General features: G+C 45.0%; 2 protein-coding genes across 4 annotated transcripts in view; both read left to right on the top strand.

Annotated features, from left to right (window-relative positions):
- The window catches only part of ROBO1 (roundabout guidance receptor 1), a 1,030,664-nt gene that overhangs the window by 370,478 nt on the left and 639,764 nt on the right, over positions 1-20,422 (top strand). The window lies entirely within an intron of this gene.
- LOC142071007 (uncharacterized) lies at positions 13,770-15,408 on the top strand. Its single transcript, XM_075125148.1, has 2 exons — positions 13,770-14,478; positions 14,867-15,408. Exons 1-2 carry the CDS (start codon positions 13,899-13,901, stop codon positions 15,406-15,408), a joined length of 1,122 nt encoding a protein of 373 aa, XP_074981249.1. The 5' UTR covers positions 13,770-13,898.

Raw genomic sequence — 20,422 nt, 5'->3', positions numbered from 1 at the left:
CAGCACAAGCTAGGGCAGGGAGAGAGAGGAGGGAAGCTCAGATCCCGAGAGGATTGTGGGGCAGTAGTGCAGAAGAAGTGAATGGGATTGTACAGGGGTGATTTGGGAGGATCTTCTGGGTGAGTTAGGGATTGAGAGAGCTACTTCATCCACTTGTGAATTGCTTTTTCTCATCCCCTATCCCCCAAGGTTACACAGTTCCCCAGTGATAGTGGGTGCTGGGTATCTCCTCCATAGCGGGCCTTTACCTTCTTTTCATTCTGGGTTTTTTAACGCACTTATGAGTCTTTATGAGACTCATGATGAAGGATCTCTGTGCTGTGCTTTATCACTGAGGTAAGGTTGTGGTGAGAACAAAAATTTGTGCCTAATGTACTGTTTCTTCATCCATTAAAGAAGATACCTTAAAAGGTATTTTAAATAGAAAAGACAAAATAGTTTGTCATATGAAATTATCAAACAATTCATTGTTATACAATACAGAGGACAGTTTGTGTTATGGGCTTTCTCTAATGAAGCCTCGGTGCCTGACAGACTAACAGCTCTTGGCTCAAATATCAGCCATATGCTGCCACATGAAAATGGAGAACACAGATCTTCACAGGTTTTAGGGATAAATGCAGTATAAACCTGTTGACCCAGGTTCATTCAGGTCAGATTTCCTCCATTTCTGTGGCAGCTGGCCCAGCTGTGGAACTCTAGGTAAGGCAGTGGTTGCTCATGTTGGTAGATTCTGTCAAGATGGCCGTCTGAACTGTACTGCATCCTCAACAGCAACCTAGTCACAGACCACATGGGTTCCCTAACACTGCCTTGGACCCAGGCACTCTCAAAGTAATACACTGAACAAATGTATCAATCATGATAAGGCCTCTACAAAGCAGACCTTTTGTCATCTTTTCATTCTGGGTTTTTAAATGCACTTATCAGTCCACAGATCAGTTAAAGGATCTCTGTGCTGTGCTTTATCACTGAAGTAAGGTTAGGAATACTTGTGGCACCTTAGAGACTAACGAATTTATTTGAGCATGAGCTTTCGTGAGCTACAGCTCACTTCATCAGATGTTTACCGTGGAAACTGCAGCAGACTTTATATACACACAGAGAATATGAAACTACTACATGCTACAAGGGGCCACAGCAATGGTTCCCTCACCCCACCTAGCAATATTGTTAACCTATCCAACTATGCTCTCAGCCCAGCAGAAGCAGCTGTTCTATCTCGGGGCCTCTCCTTCTGCCCCTCCACCCCCACGAACATGATACAGTTCTGTGGTGACCTAGAATCCTATTTTCGACGTCTCCGTCTCAAGGAATATTTCCAAAATACCTCTGAACAACATACTAATCCACAGAGGTCTCCCTGCCAACACTACAGAAAGAGGGATTCTAGATGGACTCCTCCTGAAGGTCGAAACAGCAGACTGGACTTCTACATAGAGTGCTTCCGCCGACGTGCACGAGCTGAAATTGTGGAAAAGCAGCATCACTTGCCCCATAACCTCAGCCATGCGGAACGCAATGCCATCCACAGCCTCAGAAACAACTCTGACATCATAATCAAAAAGGCTGACAAAGGAGGTGCTGTTGTCATCATGAATAGGTCGGAATATGAACAAGAGGCTGCTCGGCAGCTCTCCAACACGAGTTTCTACAAGCCATTACCCTATGATCCCACTGAGAGTTACCAAAAGCAACTACAGCATTTGCTCAAGAAACTTCCTGAAAAAGCACAAGATCAAATCCGTACAGACACACCCCTGGAACCCCGACCTGGGATATTCTATCTACTACCCAAGATCCATAAACCTGGAAATCCTGGGCGCCCCATCATCTCAGGCATTGGCACCCTGACAGCAGGATTGTCTGGCTATGTAGACTCCCTCCTCAGGCCCTACGCTACCAGCACTCCCAGCTACCTTCGAGACACCACTGACTTCCTGAGGAAACTTCAATCCATCGGTGATCTTCCTGAAAACACCATCCTGGCTACTATGGATGTAGAAGCCCTCTACACCAACATTCCACACAAAGATGGACTACAAGCCGTCAAGAACACTATCCCCGATAATGTCACGGCTAACCTGGTGGCTGAACTTTGTGACTTTGTCCTTACCCATAACTATTTCACATTTGGGGACAATGTATACCTTCAGATCAGCGGCACTGCTATGGGTACCCGCATGGCCCCACAGTATGCCAACATTTTTATGGCTGATTTAGAACAACGCTTCCTCAGCTCTCGTCCCATAAAGCCCCTACTCTACTTGCGCTATATTGATGACATCTTCATCATCTGGACCCATGGAAAAGAAGCCCTTGAGGAATTCCACCACGATTTCAACAATTTCCATCCCACCACCAACCTCAGCCTGGTCCAGTCCACACAAGAGATCCACTTCCTGGACACTACAGTGCTAATAAACAATGGCCACATAAACACCACCCTATACCGGAAACCTACTGACCGCTATTCCTACCTGCATGCCTCCAGCTTTCACCCTGACCACACCACACGATCCATCGTCTACAGCCAAGCTCTGCGATACAACCGCATTTGCTCCAACCCCTCAGACAGAGACAAACACCTACAAGATCTCTGTCAAGCTTTCTTACAACTACAATACCCACCTGCAGAAGTAAAGAAACAGATTGATAGAGCCAGAAGAGTTCCCAGAAGTTACCTACTACAGGACAGGCCTAACAAAGAAAATAACAGAACGCCACTAGCGGTCACCTTCAGCCCCCAACTAAAACCCCTCCAACGCATTATTAAGGATCTACAACCTATCCTAAAGGATGACCCAACACTCTCACAAGTCTTGGGAGACAGGCCAGTCCTTGCCTACAGACAGCCCCGCAATCTGAAGCAAATACTCACCAACAACCACATACCACACAACAGAACCACTAACCCAGGAACTTATCCTTGCAACAAAGCCCGTTGCCAATTGTGCCCACATATCTATTCAGGGGACACCATCACAGGGCCTAATAACATCAGCCACACTATCAGAGGCTCGTTCACCTGCACATCCACCAATGTGATATATGCCATCATGTGCCAGCAATGCCCCTCTGCCATGTACATCGGTCAAACTGGACAGTCTCTACGTAAAAGAATAAATGGACACAAATCAGATGTCAAGAATTATAACATTCATAAACCAGTCGGAGAACACTTCAATCTCTCTGGTCACGCAATCACAGACATGAAGGTCGCTATCTTAAAACAAAAAAACTTCAAATCCAGACTCCAGCGAGAAACTGCTGAATTGGAATTCATTTGCAAATTGGATACTATTAATTTAGGCTTAAATAGAGACTGGGAGTGGCTAAGTCATTATGCAAGGTAGCCTGTTTCTTCTTGTTTTTTCCTACCCCCCCCCCCCAGATGTTCTGGTTTAACTTGGATTTAAACTTGGAGAGTGGTCAGTTTAGATGAGCTATTACCAGCAGGAGAGTGAGTTTGTGTGTGTATGGGGGTGGGGGGGATGTGAGAAAACCTTGATCTATGCAGGAAATAGCCCGACTTGATTATGCAAAGAGTTGTCACTTTGGATGGGCTAGCACCAGCAGGAGAGTGAATTTGTGTGGGGGGTGGAGGGTGAGAAAACCTGGATTTGTGCTGGAAATGGCCCACCTGTTGATCACTTTAGATAAGCTATTACCAGCAGGACAGTGGGGTGGGAGGAGGTATTGTTTCATATTCTCTGTGTGTATATAAAGTCTGCTGCAGTTTCCACGGTAAACATCTGATGAAGTGAGCTGTAGCTCACGAAAGCTCATGCTCAAATAAATTCGTTAGTCTCTAAGGTGCCACAAGTACTCCTTTTCTTTTTGCGAATACAGACTAACACGGCTGTTCCTCTGAAACCTGAAGTAAGGTTGAGTACAATAATCTGTGTGTAATGTACTGTTTATTCATCCATTAAAAAAGACTGGGTTATGCCTAAGGATCGGTCCTTTGCTGACCTCCACATCTCCTGCACCCTTATGGAGCTTCATTGAACTCAATGGGGCTCTCCACATGGAAAACCCTCTACCCCACATGGGGGCAGTTACAGGGCCTTAGTTATGATCTCCTTATCCACTGAGGACAGAACCAGAAGTAATGGGCTTACATTGCAGCAAGGGAGATTTAGGTTGGATATTAGAAAGGATAGTTAAGCACTGGAACAAATTACATAGGAAGATTGTGGATGCTCTCCATCCTTGAAGGTTTTTAAGAACAGGTTAGATAAACACCTGTTAGGGGTGGTCTAGATAAAACTACGTCCTGCCTCAGTGCAGGGGACTGGAGAAGAAGACCTATCAAGGTCCATTCCATTCCTACATTTTTATGAATCTGACTTCAGCAGCATCAATTTGAATCTTGTATATAAACCAACACTTACTAGGTTTACTTACAAAAAGAAAAGGAGTACTTGTGGCACCTTAGAGACTAACCAATTTATTTGAGCATAAGTTTTCGTGAGCTACAGCTCACTTCATCGGATGCATTCAGTTCAAAATACAATGAGGAGATTTATATACACACAGAACATGAAAAAATGGGTGTTAACATACACACTGTAAGGAGAGTGATGACTTAAGATGAGCTACTACAAGCCATTACCCTCTGATCCCACTGAGGGTTACCAAAAGAAACTACACCATTTGCTCAAGAAACTCCCTGAAAAAGCACAAGAACAAATTCGCACAGACACACCCCTTGAACCGTGACCTGGGGTATTCTATCTGCTACCCAAGATCCATAAACCTGGAAATCCTGGATGCCGCATCATCTCAGGCATTGGCACGCTGACAGCAGGATTGTCTGGCTATGTAGACTCCCTCCTCAGGCTCTACACTCCCAGCTATCTTCGAGACATCACTGACTTCCTGAGGAAACTACAATCCATCGGTGATCTTTCTGAAAACACCATCCTGGCCACTATGGATGTAGAAGCCCTCTACACCAACATTCCACACAAAGATGGACTACAAGCCGTCAGGAACAGTATCCCTGATACTGTCACGGCAAACCTGGTGGCTGAACTTTGTGTCTTTGTCCTCACCCATAACTATTTCACATTTGGGGACAATGTATACCTTCAAATCAGCGGCATTGCTATGGGTACCCACATGGCCCCACAGTATGCCAACATTTTTATGGCTAACTTAGAAAAATGCTGCCTCAGCTCTCGTCCCCTAATGCCCCTACTCTACTTGCGCTATATTGATGACATTTTCATCATCTGGACCCATGGAAAAGAAGCCTTTGAGGAATTCCACCACGATTTCAACAGTTTCCATCCCACCATCAACCTCAGCCTGGACCAGTCCACACAAGAGATCCACTTCCTGGATACTACAGTGCTAATAAGCGATGGTCACATAAACACCATCCTATACTGGAAACCTACTGATTGCTATTCCTACCTACATGCCTCCAGCTTTCACCCAGACCACACCACAAGATCCTTTGTCTACAGCCAAGCTCTACGATACAACCGCATTTGCTCCAGCCCCTCAGACAGAGACAAACACCAACAAGATCTCTATCAAGCATTCTTACAACTACTATACCCACTTGCTGAAGTGAGGAAACAGATTGACAGAGCCAGAAAAGTACCCAGAAGTCACCTACTACAGCACAGGCCCAACGAAGAAAAGAACAGAACTCCACTAGCCGTCACCTTCAGCCCCCAACTAAAACCTCTCCAACGCATCATCAAGGATCTACAACCTATCCTGAAGGACGACCCATCACTCTCACAAATCTTGGGAAACAGGCCAGTCCTTGCCTACAGACAGCCCCCCAACCTGAAGCAAATACTCACCAGCAACCACATACCACACAACAGAACCACTAACCCAGGAACCTACCCTTGCAACAAAGCCCGTTGCCCACTGTGTCCACATATCTATTCAGGGGACACCATCATAGGGCCTAATCACATCAGCCACACTATCAGAGGCTGCACATCTACCAATGTGATATATGCCATCATGTGCCAGCAATGCCCCTCTGCCATGTACATTGGTCAAACTGGACAGTCTCTACGTAAAAGAATGAATGGACACAAATCAGATGTCAAGAATTATAACATTCATAAACCAGTCGGAGAACACTTCAATCTCTCTGGTCAATCGATTACAGACCAAAAAGTTGCAATATTACAACAACAAGACTTCAAAAACAGACTCCAGTGACAGACTGCTGAATTGGAATTAATTTGCAAACTGGATACAATTAACTTAGGCTTGAATAGAGACTGGGAGTGGATGGGTCATTACACAAAGTAAAACTATTTCCCCATGTGTATTCCCCACCACCACCACCCACTGTTCCTCAGACGTTCCTGTTAACTGCTGGAAATGGCCCACCTTGATTATCACCACAAAAGGTTTTCTCCCCCCCCCCCCCGCTCTCCTGCTGGTAATAGCTCATCTTAAGTGATCACTCTCCTTACAGTGTGTATGATAACACCCATTTTTTCATGTTATGTGTGTATATAAATCTCCTTACTGTATTTTCCACTGAATGCATCTGATGAAGTGAGCTGTAGCTCACGAAAGCTTATGCTCAAATAAATTGGTTAATTCTAAGGTGCCACAAGTACTCCTTTTCTTTTTGCGAATACAGACTAACATGGCTGCTACTCTGAAACCTAGGTTTACTTAAAAATCCAGACAGATCTCTTAGGTTAAAGTGTGTAAATTCTGTACATTAATTGTCAGTTTGCAGCCTGTAATGGGAGCTCGGTGGAAACTATTATATTGTTTTCTGAAGACAACATAAGCTGTTGGAATTTTGTTTATTGTTGGATGGTGGCTAATATTTCACCAGCTGATAAAGCTGTTGTAGAAATGGAATTGTTTCTGAAGCTTTTGTATTTCATTAAAGAAATAGAGTTGTGTTCACTTGCACCCTTCAGACAGTAGAACTCTCCTCCCAACTCTGTAGAAAGTCCTAATTAATGGTTCATGCTTTATTGATTAATGATTACTGGTTTTCTACGTCATAGCAATTGATAGTCAGGAGCTGCTTTGTGAAGCTCTATCCTTTATAACAAGAAATATAATGCTGAGTTGGGTGGAAATAGAAGGATCCTTCTTCTATGAAAGTCATTCCATATGCTGTTTTGCCAATCTGTTAGTTTTCTATGCACAAGAAATCCTCCTTTCCTCCACTCTCAACAAATTAACCAGAGCCAACTGGATGGTTAGGTAAGTGGGAAACAGGAAAAGGATTGGCTTATTTCACTACCTTAGAAACTGGCAGCTTAAGCTTTGCTGCCTTTCATGCACTTCAAGCTGAGCGACCACCAGCATCTGTACTCTCTGACAGAGTAGCCCTTTGATTTGCCACCAGAAAGGAAGAGGATATATGACTGTGTACTGGCCTACTATCCCTTTAGAGTGATAAGCCTTTCAGAGTGGACCAGAAGGAGAAAATTGTTACATAGTGCCACTGTGGCACCAGTGATAGCAGTAGCAAATTAGTGCTCTAAGAACAAAATAACACACCATGGGTCGAGGAGGCCCCATTTTCTGGCCTCTTTGATTTACTTATTTTTAAAATCTTGAAGTTCTGTGCTGCTTTGTGATGTTCCCTGGCTGCAGGGCCAAAGTGTGAGGACCACATAATTTATAGTTTTGCCTGTCTGTCAATAGTAGAAGTGTCCGAAGCTTGTTGTTACATGTGCATTAGGCTTAGAGCTGACCAAAAGGAGGAGGGAGTTTGACTTGAATTATGTCAGAACCTTTGCAGCTGTTTAAGTTTAGTAAATAACTCATGTGCACTTGTTTTATTTGCCTGATCTGTGCACAAGGAAGGTATTTGTCAGCTGCCCAATATATATGCTGTCCTTAAGTTATTCAGTGGCAGCCTGCTAGGACATGTTTTCTCACAAAGCTGTTTCTGACCACTGTCTCTTTCTACTTTGACAGTCACATGTGACTCATACTTGTTTTCTCCTCTCTCTAACCTACAAGGTACCTCTGCCTGCCTTTTCACCACCATTTTCTTCTTTTCTATTTCTGGCCATGACAGCAACAGGATTGCATACCAGCCATCCTTTCTGAAAGCCAAACTTTTCAACAGAGACTAAAAGGATAGTGCATGACTAATTTACTATCCATGTGGCTAATCCTTCAGAGTAGATTTTGAGCTATCTGTCCAACGAAGGATAGTAAAAGTAAAAAAGCACTGCCTCATGTCTCCATGGGCTGCCATGAAAGATTTAAAGTGACCAAGTTTGTAATACATCATTCAATTTTCCTTATCAGAGGCTTGCAGAAAATTTCAGTTTTTCTACTTCTTTTTTTTAACTGTTGCCTTAGACATTTTTACCATGTATGAGGCAACAGTTCCACATGGTGATCTCAAATATCTCAGGTATTAATTATGGTACAGCGGGGTGGGTTAAAAACAAACTATGGTATTTCTGACACCATTGTGTGGCAACTGATGATTTTTTAACGGTGAGCATGTTGCCTTTCCTGAGAAAATTATATCAATCTCAGATAAAACTGTTAGGAGATGCAAAATTTCCGATATTCTACATTGCTGTCTGTTCTGCAAACAAAACAGGTAGTTGCATATAGCATCGAAAAGATGATTTCATAAGAGAATATGTACAAGATAATGTCCGAGCTTATTATTTTATTTGTATAAATAAATACTTCAGCAGTGTCTGTCATCATTTCCTAAGGCACATTCAGCCATTTTCCTTCATCCTCATTTTAGGACATTAAACTGGTGTGCGGTTTTTCTCTCTCTGTCCCACACACACACAAAAATTTCTAGTATTTTCTAAAACGTTGTGAAAGTTCTGTTTTACATTCAGTTTTAGAAAGAATGAAATACACTTTCTTTTCACCCTGTCATTTAAAAGAACCCTCTATCTCCTACAAAGTTTATCATTCTAGAGCCTATTAATTTGCAGTATTTTTCTGATTTACAGATTTGGCAATCTCACCTCTTACTAAATGTGCATGTTTTTAAAATGAAGTACAAACCAACCATGAACAGCGTCTGATGTAAACACTTTTCTAGTAACTAAAAAATGTTTCATTCTCTTTTTATTTTGAGTCATAATCACTGGAAGCCTGAGTTGTGTTCATTCCCACATTTTCCCCACTCTCATTTGCATCCTACATGTCTCCTGTTTCATTGTTCATCAGGAAAAAAAACTAGAGTTTTGTAGGTGCATATTAAATTATATATTTTAGAAATACACTTTTGCAACCTGTTTCATTTTGACCTGGATTAAGATTGCAGTGAAACTGACCCCTGGTGTTGACACAAAATTTTAGTCTGTCAACTACAGTAATTCCTAATTATTCAGCATGTGCATGTGTCAAGTGCTGATAATCTTCAACATTAATTTTTTTTCCACATGAGTTATCATCAGTATTTTGTGTGGGCTGATAGGACATAACATTTGCTTTTCTCATTACCTTTCACTATGGTTTGCCTCACCTCCATGATCAGAGTACAATTTTAAACTACAGGTTGAAGACCTTGACTGACATGAGAAACATCGGAACATTGCCTATATAATATCTTTTCTGATAAATGAAACTAACATGGTATTCAAGTATGGGCCCTAGCTTTAATGGTGCTGAGCACCTGGGGTCCTGGAACAATTTTTATAGTGGGGATACTGAGAGCCATTGAACCAAACTGTAAACCCGGTATGTGATAGAAACCACTTCAAGCCAGGGGGTGCAGTAGCACCTCTCGTTCCAGCACCTATGCTGAGAACTTCCTGTGTGGTGGGGAACACCTTCCAGTCGAGCTTCAGCAGGAATTGATGGTATGCAGCGCTTTGCAGAAGTGCAATAAATGGTATAGGATAGTATCTATGTGACTATGAAGTGACATTGCTGCATGTAAGCTAGCCTGGTAGTCTAGCAGCAATTCTCTGTCAGACAGCAGGGACCAGGAGTGTTGCAAGGGTAGCACGCTAAACCCATAAGGATAGATCAGGATAGTACTACATCACATAACTTGCCGACCACCCCCATTGGCCAACACTTGGAACATAGTTAACAGTGTCTGTAAGAAGTCACATCTATCCAATGCTCTTCATCCACAGGAAAGTTTGCCAAAACATAGGGCCATTAAGTGGGATGGCCCTGGTGAATAAATGAAAGAATGGAGAGATCTTAAAATATTTTACCTTACAAAAAGCTTCCTCTGTATTATTTAATTTTTGTGAAATATGCTCTATTTCTATGTCAGCAAAAACATCTGGGATGAATGACTTCAGTTAGATGTGACTGGCCTATTCACTGGGGAACAGTGGAAGCAGAAGTAAAATTACTTTGCTTCCACTATAGTAACTAGTACTGAGTAACAGCGGAATCATAAATATTATTGTAATAGCAAACCTGGGATGGCATGATAAGTAAAATATTGAAAAATTAAGCTACACTCACAATTTAATATATTCCCTCTAAATAAGAAATGGAAGATTTGGACGATACAGAGAAAAATGTCTGATAATCCATGCTTGTTAAAATTCATATAAAATATGCCATGACAATGAGGGAGTGCATGCAAAAATATTGTTTGCTTTTTTCTCTTTTCTTCTTGGAGGAAAAGTGAACATTTTAACACTGACTGTAACTTTAAAAAAATTACAAGCCTTGGCCTGAATAGTGGTATTGATGGTGGCGGTGACATCCTTGGGAGAGTTCAGGAAGGATTCTGTCCTGGGGAGGCAATTCCCTCTCCAAAAAAACAGCTGTGTAGGGGGCTGGATTGTCCTTTAGGATTGTGGTGCATGTTCTCCTGAGCCTAGCCCACACTGCCCCATCCCCACATTCAAGCACATCCACATAACAGCCATTCAAACAGGCTTTTACTGTGTATCAAAGCTCCAGGTTAATAAAGAGAGGTCATGCCCTCTCCTCTTCTTCTTTGAATAAAATTTAGCTGAGTTTGCAATGTTGTTAAACCCAGGCCTTAAATCATTAAAACAGGGAGTTATCTCACTTTCAACAAATCCTGATAGCAGAAGAATGCAAACTCCCCATCACGTTAGTAACACTCAACTTCCTTGTCACAGACAGGGGCCAAATTATAGCAAAAGTTTAAAAGGAGACCACATAACTTTTAACTATTAGTACTGTACTTCTGCTTAAGCCATCTAGGAGCCAGCAAAACAAATGGAAAGTGGAGAGAAGATGTCTCTTAAAAGAAAGCATTTTGGATGCTTAGATTCATCACTAATACTTGTATAATGTTTCGTTCCTGTTCTAGAATTCATTTCCTGGAGTTCTGTCTGGCCCTTTCTTTTCATTCATGATAAACAGAAATAACGCATGTGTAATGTACATTTGCTTCTCTCTGTACTTGCTGTTCACTGTCATCTCTTCTGAGTGGTATCCTGCAGAGTACAAGTGAAGAGCAAGAATATGCACATTATTACATTGCTCAGTGTGTATGTGTGTGTGAGGGAGAGGGAGAGAAAGAGATTCAATTCCTGCTGCATGAAGCTCTAAGATTTAGAGGTTTTACTCTTTGAACTTCAAGATAAATGTGTTTCCCACTGAATCTAATGTACTGCATATTTTGGGCCCATGGTAAATCTAGCATCTTCCCCTGAACAAAATGTGTTGCACTATGTTTTGACTACATTAGCTTAGGAAGCAGACATATCAATCCATTTTTGAATTTGGATTCCTTATGATTGCATTATCTGCAAGCACAGGGCTTGCTTTTCCTTACTTATTTTGTTCTGATAATACCCTTTTGTATTTAGCCACTCTAATATCATAGTTCAAGAAAAGATGAACAACAACATGCTGCTGTATATTGGCTCCCCCCCTCCCCCAGTTCCCTTGCAGCCAACAAAAGGATTTGTCTGGGTAATATGCTTTAAGGAGCCCTTGAAGTAAGTATACTGGCTATGCACTCAGAATCTAGTTTTCCTTGGCCCCTGAGGAGACAGTCAACGTACATATCATCCCCAGAGTAGTAACAGAAATGTATATAAATAGAAATACATATTAAAAATCTGGTCCTGATTTAGGCCTCATTATCCTTTTTCTAAGAACAGCCCTTCCTCTCATCCTTCACATCTGCCAGTGTGTGACACAAGTCATCAAAATGAGTGATAAATGACAGAAAAGTGGAACATATCTGTTTTGTTGTGTATCATGCCATAATTGACAAATTACAATTCCTTTTAATCTATGAAACCTGTTTTAATGATTTTTCTCGATGTTTGGTTTAATAGACCTCTTTTTTTTAAATAAGAGAGTTGAAAAACTAATTCCGTAATGTGCAACCATAAGGATATGAAAATGTGGTGTTAACAGGGTTCGAACCCTGGACCTTCAAATCCTCAGCACACACCTATAACACATGAGTAATTATCCTCTTTGTGGACCAACTACTAAAATGGACTTGACACAAAAACTTTTCCAGTGGCTTGTGCACTCATTAGCTAAACAGCTAATAGAGGAAAGTCTGACCGTTCTTCTGGTCTGTGGAATATCACCTGCCCTGATGGTGCAGTGGAAAAGGCAGCCAGATTCAGGTAAAATGCAGAATGTCCCTCAAAAACAGGTATATTTGAGGGCTCTAAGAATAGCCCAATATGGGAAGATGAAACATCCTGAGATGAAATTCAGTTTCCTAGGAGTTCTTCTGGGGAAAGCAGGAGCAGCACTCCGGATTGGGAAAAAAACAAGAGAAGCCTGTGGATCAAACAAGATCTCCATGATTAGGGGATTCCTTAGAGTGCAGGACCATGCCTACTTGAAACCTTGACCATGCCCACTGCAAACCTTGAAAATACTTCCCCACCTCCCTTTCCCCAGGCTGCTCAGTGAAGGGGGGCAGGGGGGCAAATGGAAATGAACAGAATACTGTTGTTTTCCCATACATGATGGGAGGGATGTCAGTGTAGTCCCCTGTCCCTTCGTGGAATTAGAGCCTCATGGAATCCTCACAGACAGGCTTCTGTAGCATCAGAGGAAAGAGAATTGTGCCACAGAGACAGAACTCTTCTCCTGTACTCTGCAGGCTTAGGCTCCACTCCAGTGTGCAATGTGAGGGAAATGTGTGGATGTTAATTTGTAACCATACTTATTGTAACATCCTTTCTTGAATTTAAATTTAATAATGCATTGTACCAACATAGCATTTCCCATCTAAGGATCTCTAGTCACTTACAGACATTAATGAATGAAATCTCCCAATCCCTGTGTTATGATGTGGAAACTGAGACTCAGATATTGAATGACTTTCCCAAGATCACACAGGATGGCTATGACAGAGCTGGAAATTGAACTCGGATCAATCTTTGTATGGTACTTATATGGCCCCCACTGGTACAGTATCTGAGCAACTTGCTATCTTTTCACGTGTTTTTCTTTCGCAATTCCTCTGTGAGGGAGGGCAGTCTTGTTCTCCCCACATGACAGATGGGAACTGAGATACAGAAAGATTCAGTGATCTCTCTGAGGTCACCCAGGAAGTCTGTAGCAGAGCAGGGATCTGAACCTTGGTCTGCCAAGTGCCAGGTTAGTGACCTAGCCCTGGTCTACACTAGGACTTTAGATCGAATTTAGCAGCGTTAAATCGATTTAAACCTGCACCCGTCCACACAATGAAGCCCTTTATTTCGACTTAAAGGGCTCTTAAAATCGATTTCCTTACTCCACCCCTGACAAGTGGATTAGCGCTTAAATCGACCTTGCCGGCTCGAATTTGGGGTACTGTGGACACAATTCGATGGTATTGGCCTCCGGGAGCTATCCCAGAGTGCTCCATTCTGACCGCTCTGGACAGCGCTCTCAACTCAGATGCACTGGCCAGGTAGACAGGAAAAGAACCGCGAACTTTTGAATCTCATTTCCTGTTTGGCCAGCGTGGCAAGCTGCAGGTGACCATGCAGAGCTCATCAGCAGAGGTGACCATGATGGAGTCCCAGAATCGCAAAAGAGCTCCAGCATGGACTGAACGGGAGGTACGGGATCTGATCGCTGTTTGGGGAGAGGAATCCGTGCTATCAGAACTCCGTTCCAGTTTTCGAAATGCCAAAACCTTTCTGAAAATCTCCCAGGGCATGAAGGACAGAGGCCATAACAGGGACCCGAAGCAGTGCCGCGTGAAACTGAAGGAGCTGAGGCAAGCCTACCAGAAAACCAGAGAGGCGAACGGCCGCTCTGGGTCAGAGCCCCAAACATGCCGCTTCTATGATGAGCTGCATGCCATTTTAGGGGGTTCAGCCACCACTACCCCAGCCGTGTTGTTTGACTCCTTCAATGGAGATGGAGGCAATACAGAAGTAGGTTTTGGGGACGAAGAAGATGATGAGGAGGAGGTTGTAGATAGCTCACAGCAAGCAAGCGGAGAAACCGGTTTTCCCGACAGCCAGGAACTGTTTCTCACCCTAGACCTGGAGCCAGTACCCCCCGAACCCACCCAAGGCTGCCTCCTGGACTCAGCAGGCGGAGAAGGGACCTCTGGTGAGTGTACCTTTTAAAATGCTATACATGGTTTAAAAGCAAGCATGTGAAAGGATTACTTTGCCCTGGCATTTGCGGTTCTGCCTTTGCAAAAGGTTTCTGGGGAGGGCAGCCTTATTTCGTCCTTCATGGTAGGACACTTTACCACTCCAGGCCAGCAACACGTACTGGGGAATCACTGTAGAACAAAGCATTGCAGTGTATGTTTGCTGGCATTCAACCAAAATCCGTTCACGCGGTGGGAGGAGGCAAAATGCGACCTTGTAACGAAAGCACATGTGCTATGTATGTAATGTTAACTTTCAAGGTTTACCCTGAAAGAGTGTAGCCACTGTTTTATAAAATGTGTCTTTTTAAATACCGCTGTCCCTTTTTTTTTCTCCACCAGCTGCATGTGTTTCAATGATCACAGGATCTTCTCCTTCCCAGAGGCTAGTGAAGCTTAGAAAGAAAAAAAAACGCACTCGCGATGAAATGTTCTCCGAGCTCATGCTGTCCTCCCACACTGACAGAGCACAGACGAATGCGTGGAGGCAAATAATGTCAGAGTGCAGGAAAGCACAAAATGACCGGGAGGAGAGGTGGAGGGCTGAAGAGAGTAAGTGGCGGGCTGAAGAGAGTAAGTGGCGGGCTGAAGACAGGGCTGAAGCTCAAAGGTGGCGGCAGCGTGATGAGAGGAGGCAGGATTCAATGCTGAGGCTGCTGCAGGACCAAACCAGTATGCTCCAGTGTATGGTTGAGCTGCAGCAAAGGCAGCTGGAGCACAGACTGCCACTGCAGCCCCTCTGTAACCAACCGCCCTCCTCCCCAAGTTCCATAGCCTCCACACCCAGACGCCCAAGAACACGGTGGGGAGGCCTCCGGCCAACCAGCCACTCCCCCACAGAGGATTGCCCAAAAAAAAGAAGGCTGTCATTCAATAAATTTTAAAGTTGTAAACTTTTAAAGTGCTGTGCTTAAAGTGCTGTGTGGCATTTTCCTTCCCTCCTCCACCACCCCTCCTGGGATACCTTGGTAGTCATCCCCCTGTTTGTGTGATGAATGAATAACGAATGCATGACTGTGAAGCAGCAATGACTTTATTGGCTCTGCAAGCAATGATTAAAGGGAGGAGGGGAGGGTGGTTAGCTTACAGGGAAGTAGAGTGAACCAAGGGGCGGGGGGGTTCATCAAGGAGAAACAAACAGAACTTTTACACCGTAGCCTGGCCAGTCATGAAACTGTTTTTCAAAGCTTCTCTGATGCGTACCGCGCCCTCCTGTGCTCTTCTAACCGCCCTGGTGTCTGGCTGCGCGTAACCAGCAGCCAGGCGATTTGCCTCAACCTCCCACCCCGCCATAAACGTCTCCCCCTTACTCTCACAGATATTGTGGAGCACACAGCAAGCAGTAATAACAGTGGGAATATTGGTTTCGCTGAGGTCTAAGCGAGTCAATAAACTGCGCCAGCGCGCCTTTAAACGTCCAAATGCACATTCTACCACCATTCTGCACTTGCTCAGCCTGTAGTTGAACAGCTCCTGACCACTGTCCAGGCTGCCTGTGTACGGCTTCATGAGCCATGGCATTAAGGGGTAGGCTGGGTCCCCAAGGATACATATAGGCATTTCAACATCCCCAACAGTTATTTTCTGGTCTGGGAATAAAGTCCCTTCCTGCAGCTTTTGAAACAGACCAGAGTTCCTGAAGATGCGAGCATCATGCACCTTTCCCGGCCATCCCACGTTGATGTTGGTGAAACGTCCCTTGTGATCCACCAGAGCTTGCAGCACTATTGAAAAGTACCCCTTGCGGTTTATGTACTCGGCGGCTTGGTGCTCCGGTGCCAAGATAGGGATATGGGTTCCATCTATAGCCCCACCACAGTTAGGGAATCCCATTGCAGCAAAGCCATCCACTATGACCTGCACATTTCCCAGGGTCACTACCCTTGATATCAGCAGATCTTTGATTGCGTGGGCTACTTGCATCACAGCAGCCCCCACAGTAGATTTGCCCACTCCAAATTGATTCCCAACTGACCGGTAGCTGTCTGGCGTTGCAAGCTTCCACAGGGCTATCGCCACTCGCTTCTCAACTGTGAGGGCTGCTCTCATCTTGGTATTCATGCGCTTCAGGACAGGGGAAAGCAAGTCACAAAGTTCCATGAAAGTGCCCTTACGCATGCGAAAGTTTCGTAGCCACTGGGAATCGTCCCAGACCTGCAACACTATGCGGTCCCACCAGTCTGTGCTTGTTTCCCGAGCCCAGAATCGGCGTTCCACAGCATGAACCTGCCCCATTAGCACCATGATGCATGCATTGGCAGGGCCCATGCTTTCAGAGAAATCTGTGTCCATGTCCTGATCACTCACGGGACCGCGCTGACGTCGCCTCCTCGCCCGGTATCGCGTTGCCAGGTTCTGGTGCTGCATATACTGCTGAATAATGCGTGTGGTGGTTAATGTGCTCCTAATTGCCAAAGTGAGCTGAGCGGGCTCCATGCTTGCCGTGGTATGGCGTCCGCACAGAAAAAAGGCGCGGAACGATTGTCTGCCGTTGCTCTGACGGAGGGAGGGGCGACTGACGACACGGCTTACAGGGTTGGCTTCAGGGAGCTAAAATCAACAAAGGGGGTGCCTGTACATCAAGGAGTATTTCAGGCAGGACTGCACGGAGGGTTCCAATAAGAAATGGTGCACCTAAGTTATCGTTGTTATTGGAACAAGGAGGTTAGCCTGGCCTCTGATTGATACATGGCTAGATTTACCTCGCTGCACCTTCTCTGTGAGTGACTGCAGTGTGACCTAGAGGAATGAGTCCCCTAGACAGGGGAGGAGGCAAATGAGTACAAAACAAATCTGGTCTATTTCTTGTTTTGACCCACTCCATCTATCTTTTACATCTTTGGCTGGCAGCAGACGGTGCAGAAGGACTGCATGCCATCCACATCTCATGGCTGCTTGGCAGAAGATGGTACAGTACGCCTGCTAGCCATCCCCATCTCTTGCCTGCCTGGCAGAAGATGGTGCAATACGACTGCTAGCAATCCTCATCTCTTGCCTGCCTGGCAGAAGATGGTACAGTACGACTGCTAGCAGTCCGTATCGCCTGCCTGCTCACCATAAGATGGTTCAATAGGACTGACTGCAGGACTAAAGAGAATGACCTGGTCAAGTCACTCCAAATTTAGTCCCTGCGCCCATGTCTGCCCAGGCGCTCCCAGCCGACGCGGCCAGGAGCACCTCGGACACGATGAGGACGACTACCAGTCGTATTGCACCGTCTGCTGCCAGAAGGCAAGGGGTTGCTGCTACTGTGCAGCAAAGCCGTACCGCGTCTGCCAGCACCCAGGAGACATAGGGTGACGGTTACCTGAGCGGGCTCCATGCTTGCTGTGGTATGGCGTCTGCACAGGTAACTCAGGAAAAAAGGCGCGAAATGATTGTCTGCCCTTGCTTTCACGGAGGGAGGGAGGGAACGGGGGCCTGACGACACGTACCCAGAACCACCCGCGACAATGTTTTAGCCCCATCAGAGCGCTCCATTGTGACTGCTCTGGACAGCACTCTCAGATGCCCGATTGTTTGCCATTGCTCTGACGCTGGGAGGGGCGCTTACAGGGTTGGCTTCAGGGAGCTAAAATCAACAAAGGGGGTGGCTTTACATCAAGGAGTATTTCAGGCAGGACTTCACAGAGGGTTCCAATAAGAAATGGTGCACCTAAGTTATTGTCCTTATTGGAGCAAGAAGGTTAGCCTGGCCTCTGATTGATACATGGCTAGATTTACCTCGCTGCACCTTGACTGCAGTGTGATCTAGAAGAATGAGTCCCCTAGACAGGGGAGGGGGGGGAAGCAAATGAGTACAAAACAAATCTGGTCTATTTCTTGTTTTGACCCACTCCATCTATCTTTTACATCTTTGGCTGGCAGCAGACGGACTGCATGCCATCCACATCTCATGACTGCTCGGCAGAAGATGGTACAGCACGACTGCTAGCAGTCCGTATCGCCTGCCCGCTCACCATAAGACGGTTCAATAGGACTGACTGCAGGACTAAAGAGAATGACCTGGTCAAGTCACTCCAAATTTAGTCCCTGTGCCCATGTCTGCCCAGGCGCTCCTGATCGACCTCACAGAGGCGACCAGGAGCACCTCAGACATGACGATGACGGCTACCAGTCGTACTGTACCGTCTGCTGCCACAAGGCAAGGGGTTGCTGCTACTGTGTAGCAATGCCGTACCGCGTCTGCCAGCACCCAGGAGACATAGGGTGACGGTTACCTGAGCGGGCTCCATGCTTGCCATGGTATGGCGTCTGCACAGGTAACTCAGGAAAAAAGGCGCGAAATGATTGTCTGCCCTTGCTTTCACGGGGGGAGGGAGGGAACGGGAGGCTGACGATATGTACCCAGAACCACCCGCGACAATGTTTTAGCCCCATCAGGCATTGGGATCTCAACCCAGAATTCCAATGGGCAGCGGAGACTGCGGGAACTGTGGGATAGCTACCCACAGTGCAACGCTCCGGAAGTCGACGCTTGCCTCGGTACTGTGGAAGCGCTCCGCCGAGTTAATGCACTTAATGCACTTAGAGCATTTACTGTGGGGACACACACACTCGAATTTATAAAACCGATTTCTAAAAAACCGACTTCTATAAATTCGACCTTATTCCGTAGTGTAGACATACCCCTAATCTTTGAGCCATCCTTCCTCTCAAGCTCATCCCATTCCGTCTTCATCTCCTGAGTCCCCATCCTGCTCTTTAGCCACAGGATCGCCCTCCTCCTCAGAAGGTACAGCCACTTTTTAAACAGGTCCAGTGTTTCATTTTTGTATTATTTAGCTTTGCTGATAGCCATTTCCTTTTCCTTTCTTATTTATGTTTGTATTTTGCAAGAAAAGGAAACTAAAACATGCCTCAAGTTCAATTCCCAGTCCCAGTGATTCACAATCTGCATAATTTACTTTAAATCCCAAGACTGCACTAAAGTCTTTAATCTCCTTTAGCACATTGGAGAAGGAGACAATTGCATTAGCAATCATTAATAAAACATCCGCATAAAGTGGTGCCTCCTGCTCCCCTGCCCTCATCCCAGTCCCTTTGATATCTGTATTTTTCTTAATTCTCTATGCAAATGGCTCCAAAGAAGAGAGCAGGAAGAGGACATCTTTGCCTATTACCTCTATAGAGGAGTCAAAGGCATCTTTTCAAATCATACTAATCAAACGTGTCAGAAGTTGGGCTCTGTTCAGTTTATCCCTGAAATATTCTCAGAGCAACAAATGGGTTTTGGAATAGAGAGTGCATAAAAAGGTGTGGAATACTGCAGTATTCATAGACCTAATCTACAGATCTATTGGTATGTGGATCTTTATACAGTCTAACACATCTGTATGTTACATAAACTATTAATAATCAAATTGCCAAGGTGACACATTGTACTATAAGGGCTCCCGCAGAGTCGTTACAATTCATGGTGTTGGTATATTGCAAGGGTTGCCAAATTTACAGACCCTCTGAGCCGCATATGATAATCTTCAGAAGTTTGAGAGCCAGGGCACACCTGCCAGAGCTCAGGGCTTCAGGCCCACTCCTGCTGAAGCCTGAGCCCCAGCAGGCGCACCCTCCTGGGCAGAAGCCCCTACCCCACTGCAAGGCAGAGGTCCTGAGTTTCCCCCACTCCAGTCTAGTAGGTGGAGAATGGGGGAAGGGACCTGATGGGAGGGGTGGTGGAGTGCTCCACAAGCTTCACTTTAATTGTAAGAGAGTTTCATGTGGCTCACAAGCCACAATGTGGCCACCCCTGGTATATTACTTAAACACTAGAGACAGTGTTACCATTCATAGAACATTTCTACTAAACATTGCTTATTCTGATATGAAACCAATCACTGCAGATGCCAACAAAAGTGACATTTACATAAGATAATAAAGGCACTAGCTTGGTTATTTACA

Source organism: Caretta caretta, chromosome 1 (assembly GCF_965140235.1).
Source record: "Caretta caretta isolate rCarCar2 chromosome 1, rCarCar1.hap1, whole genome shotgun sequence".
Taxonomy (NCBI): domain Eukaryota; kingdom Metazoa; phylum Chordata; order Testudines; family Cheloniidae; genus Caretta; species Caretta caretta.
The sequence above is the reverse complement of the archived record's forward strand: the minus strand, read 5'-3'. Positions and strand labels throughout refer to the sequence as shown.

Coding starts and splice junctions, on each gene's coding strand:
- LOC142071007 (XM_075125148.1), top strand. CDS start 13,899: ATGCAGAGCTCATCAGCAGAGGTGACCATGATGGAGTCCCAGAATCGC. Junction 14,479..14,866: donor AGGCGGAGAAGGGACCTCTG/GTGAGTGTACCT, acceptor TTTCTCCACCAG/CTGCATGTGTTTCAATGATC.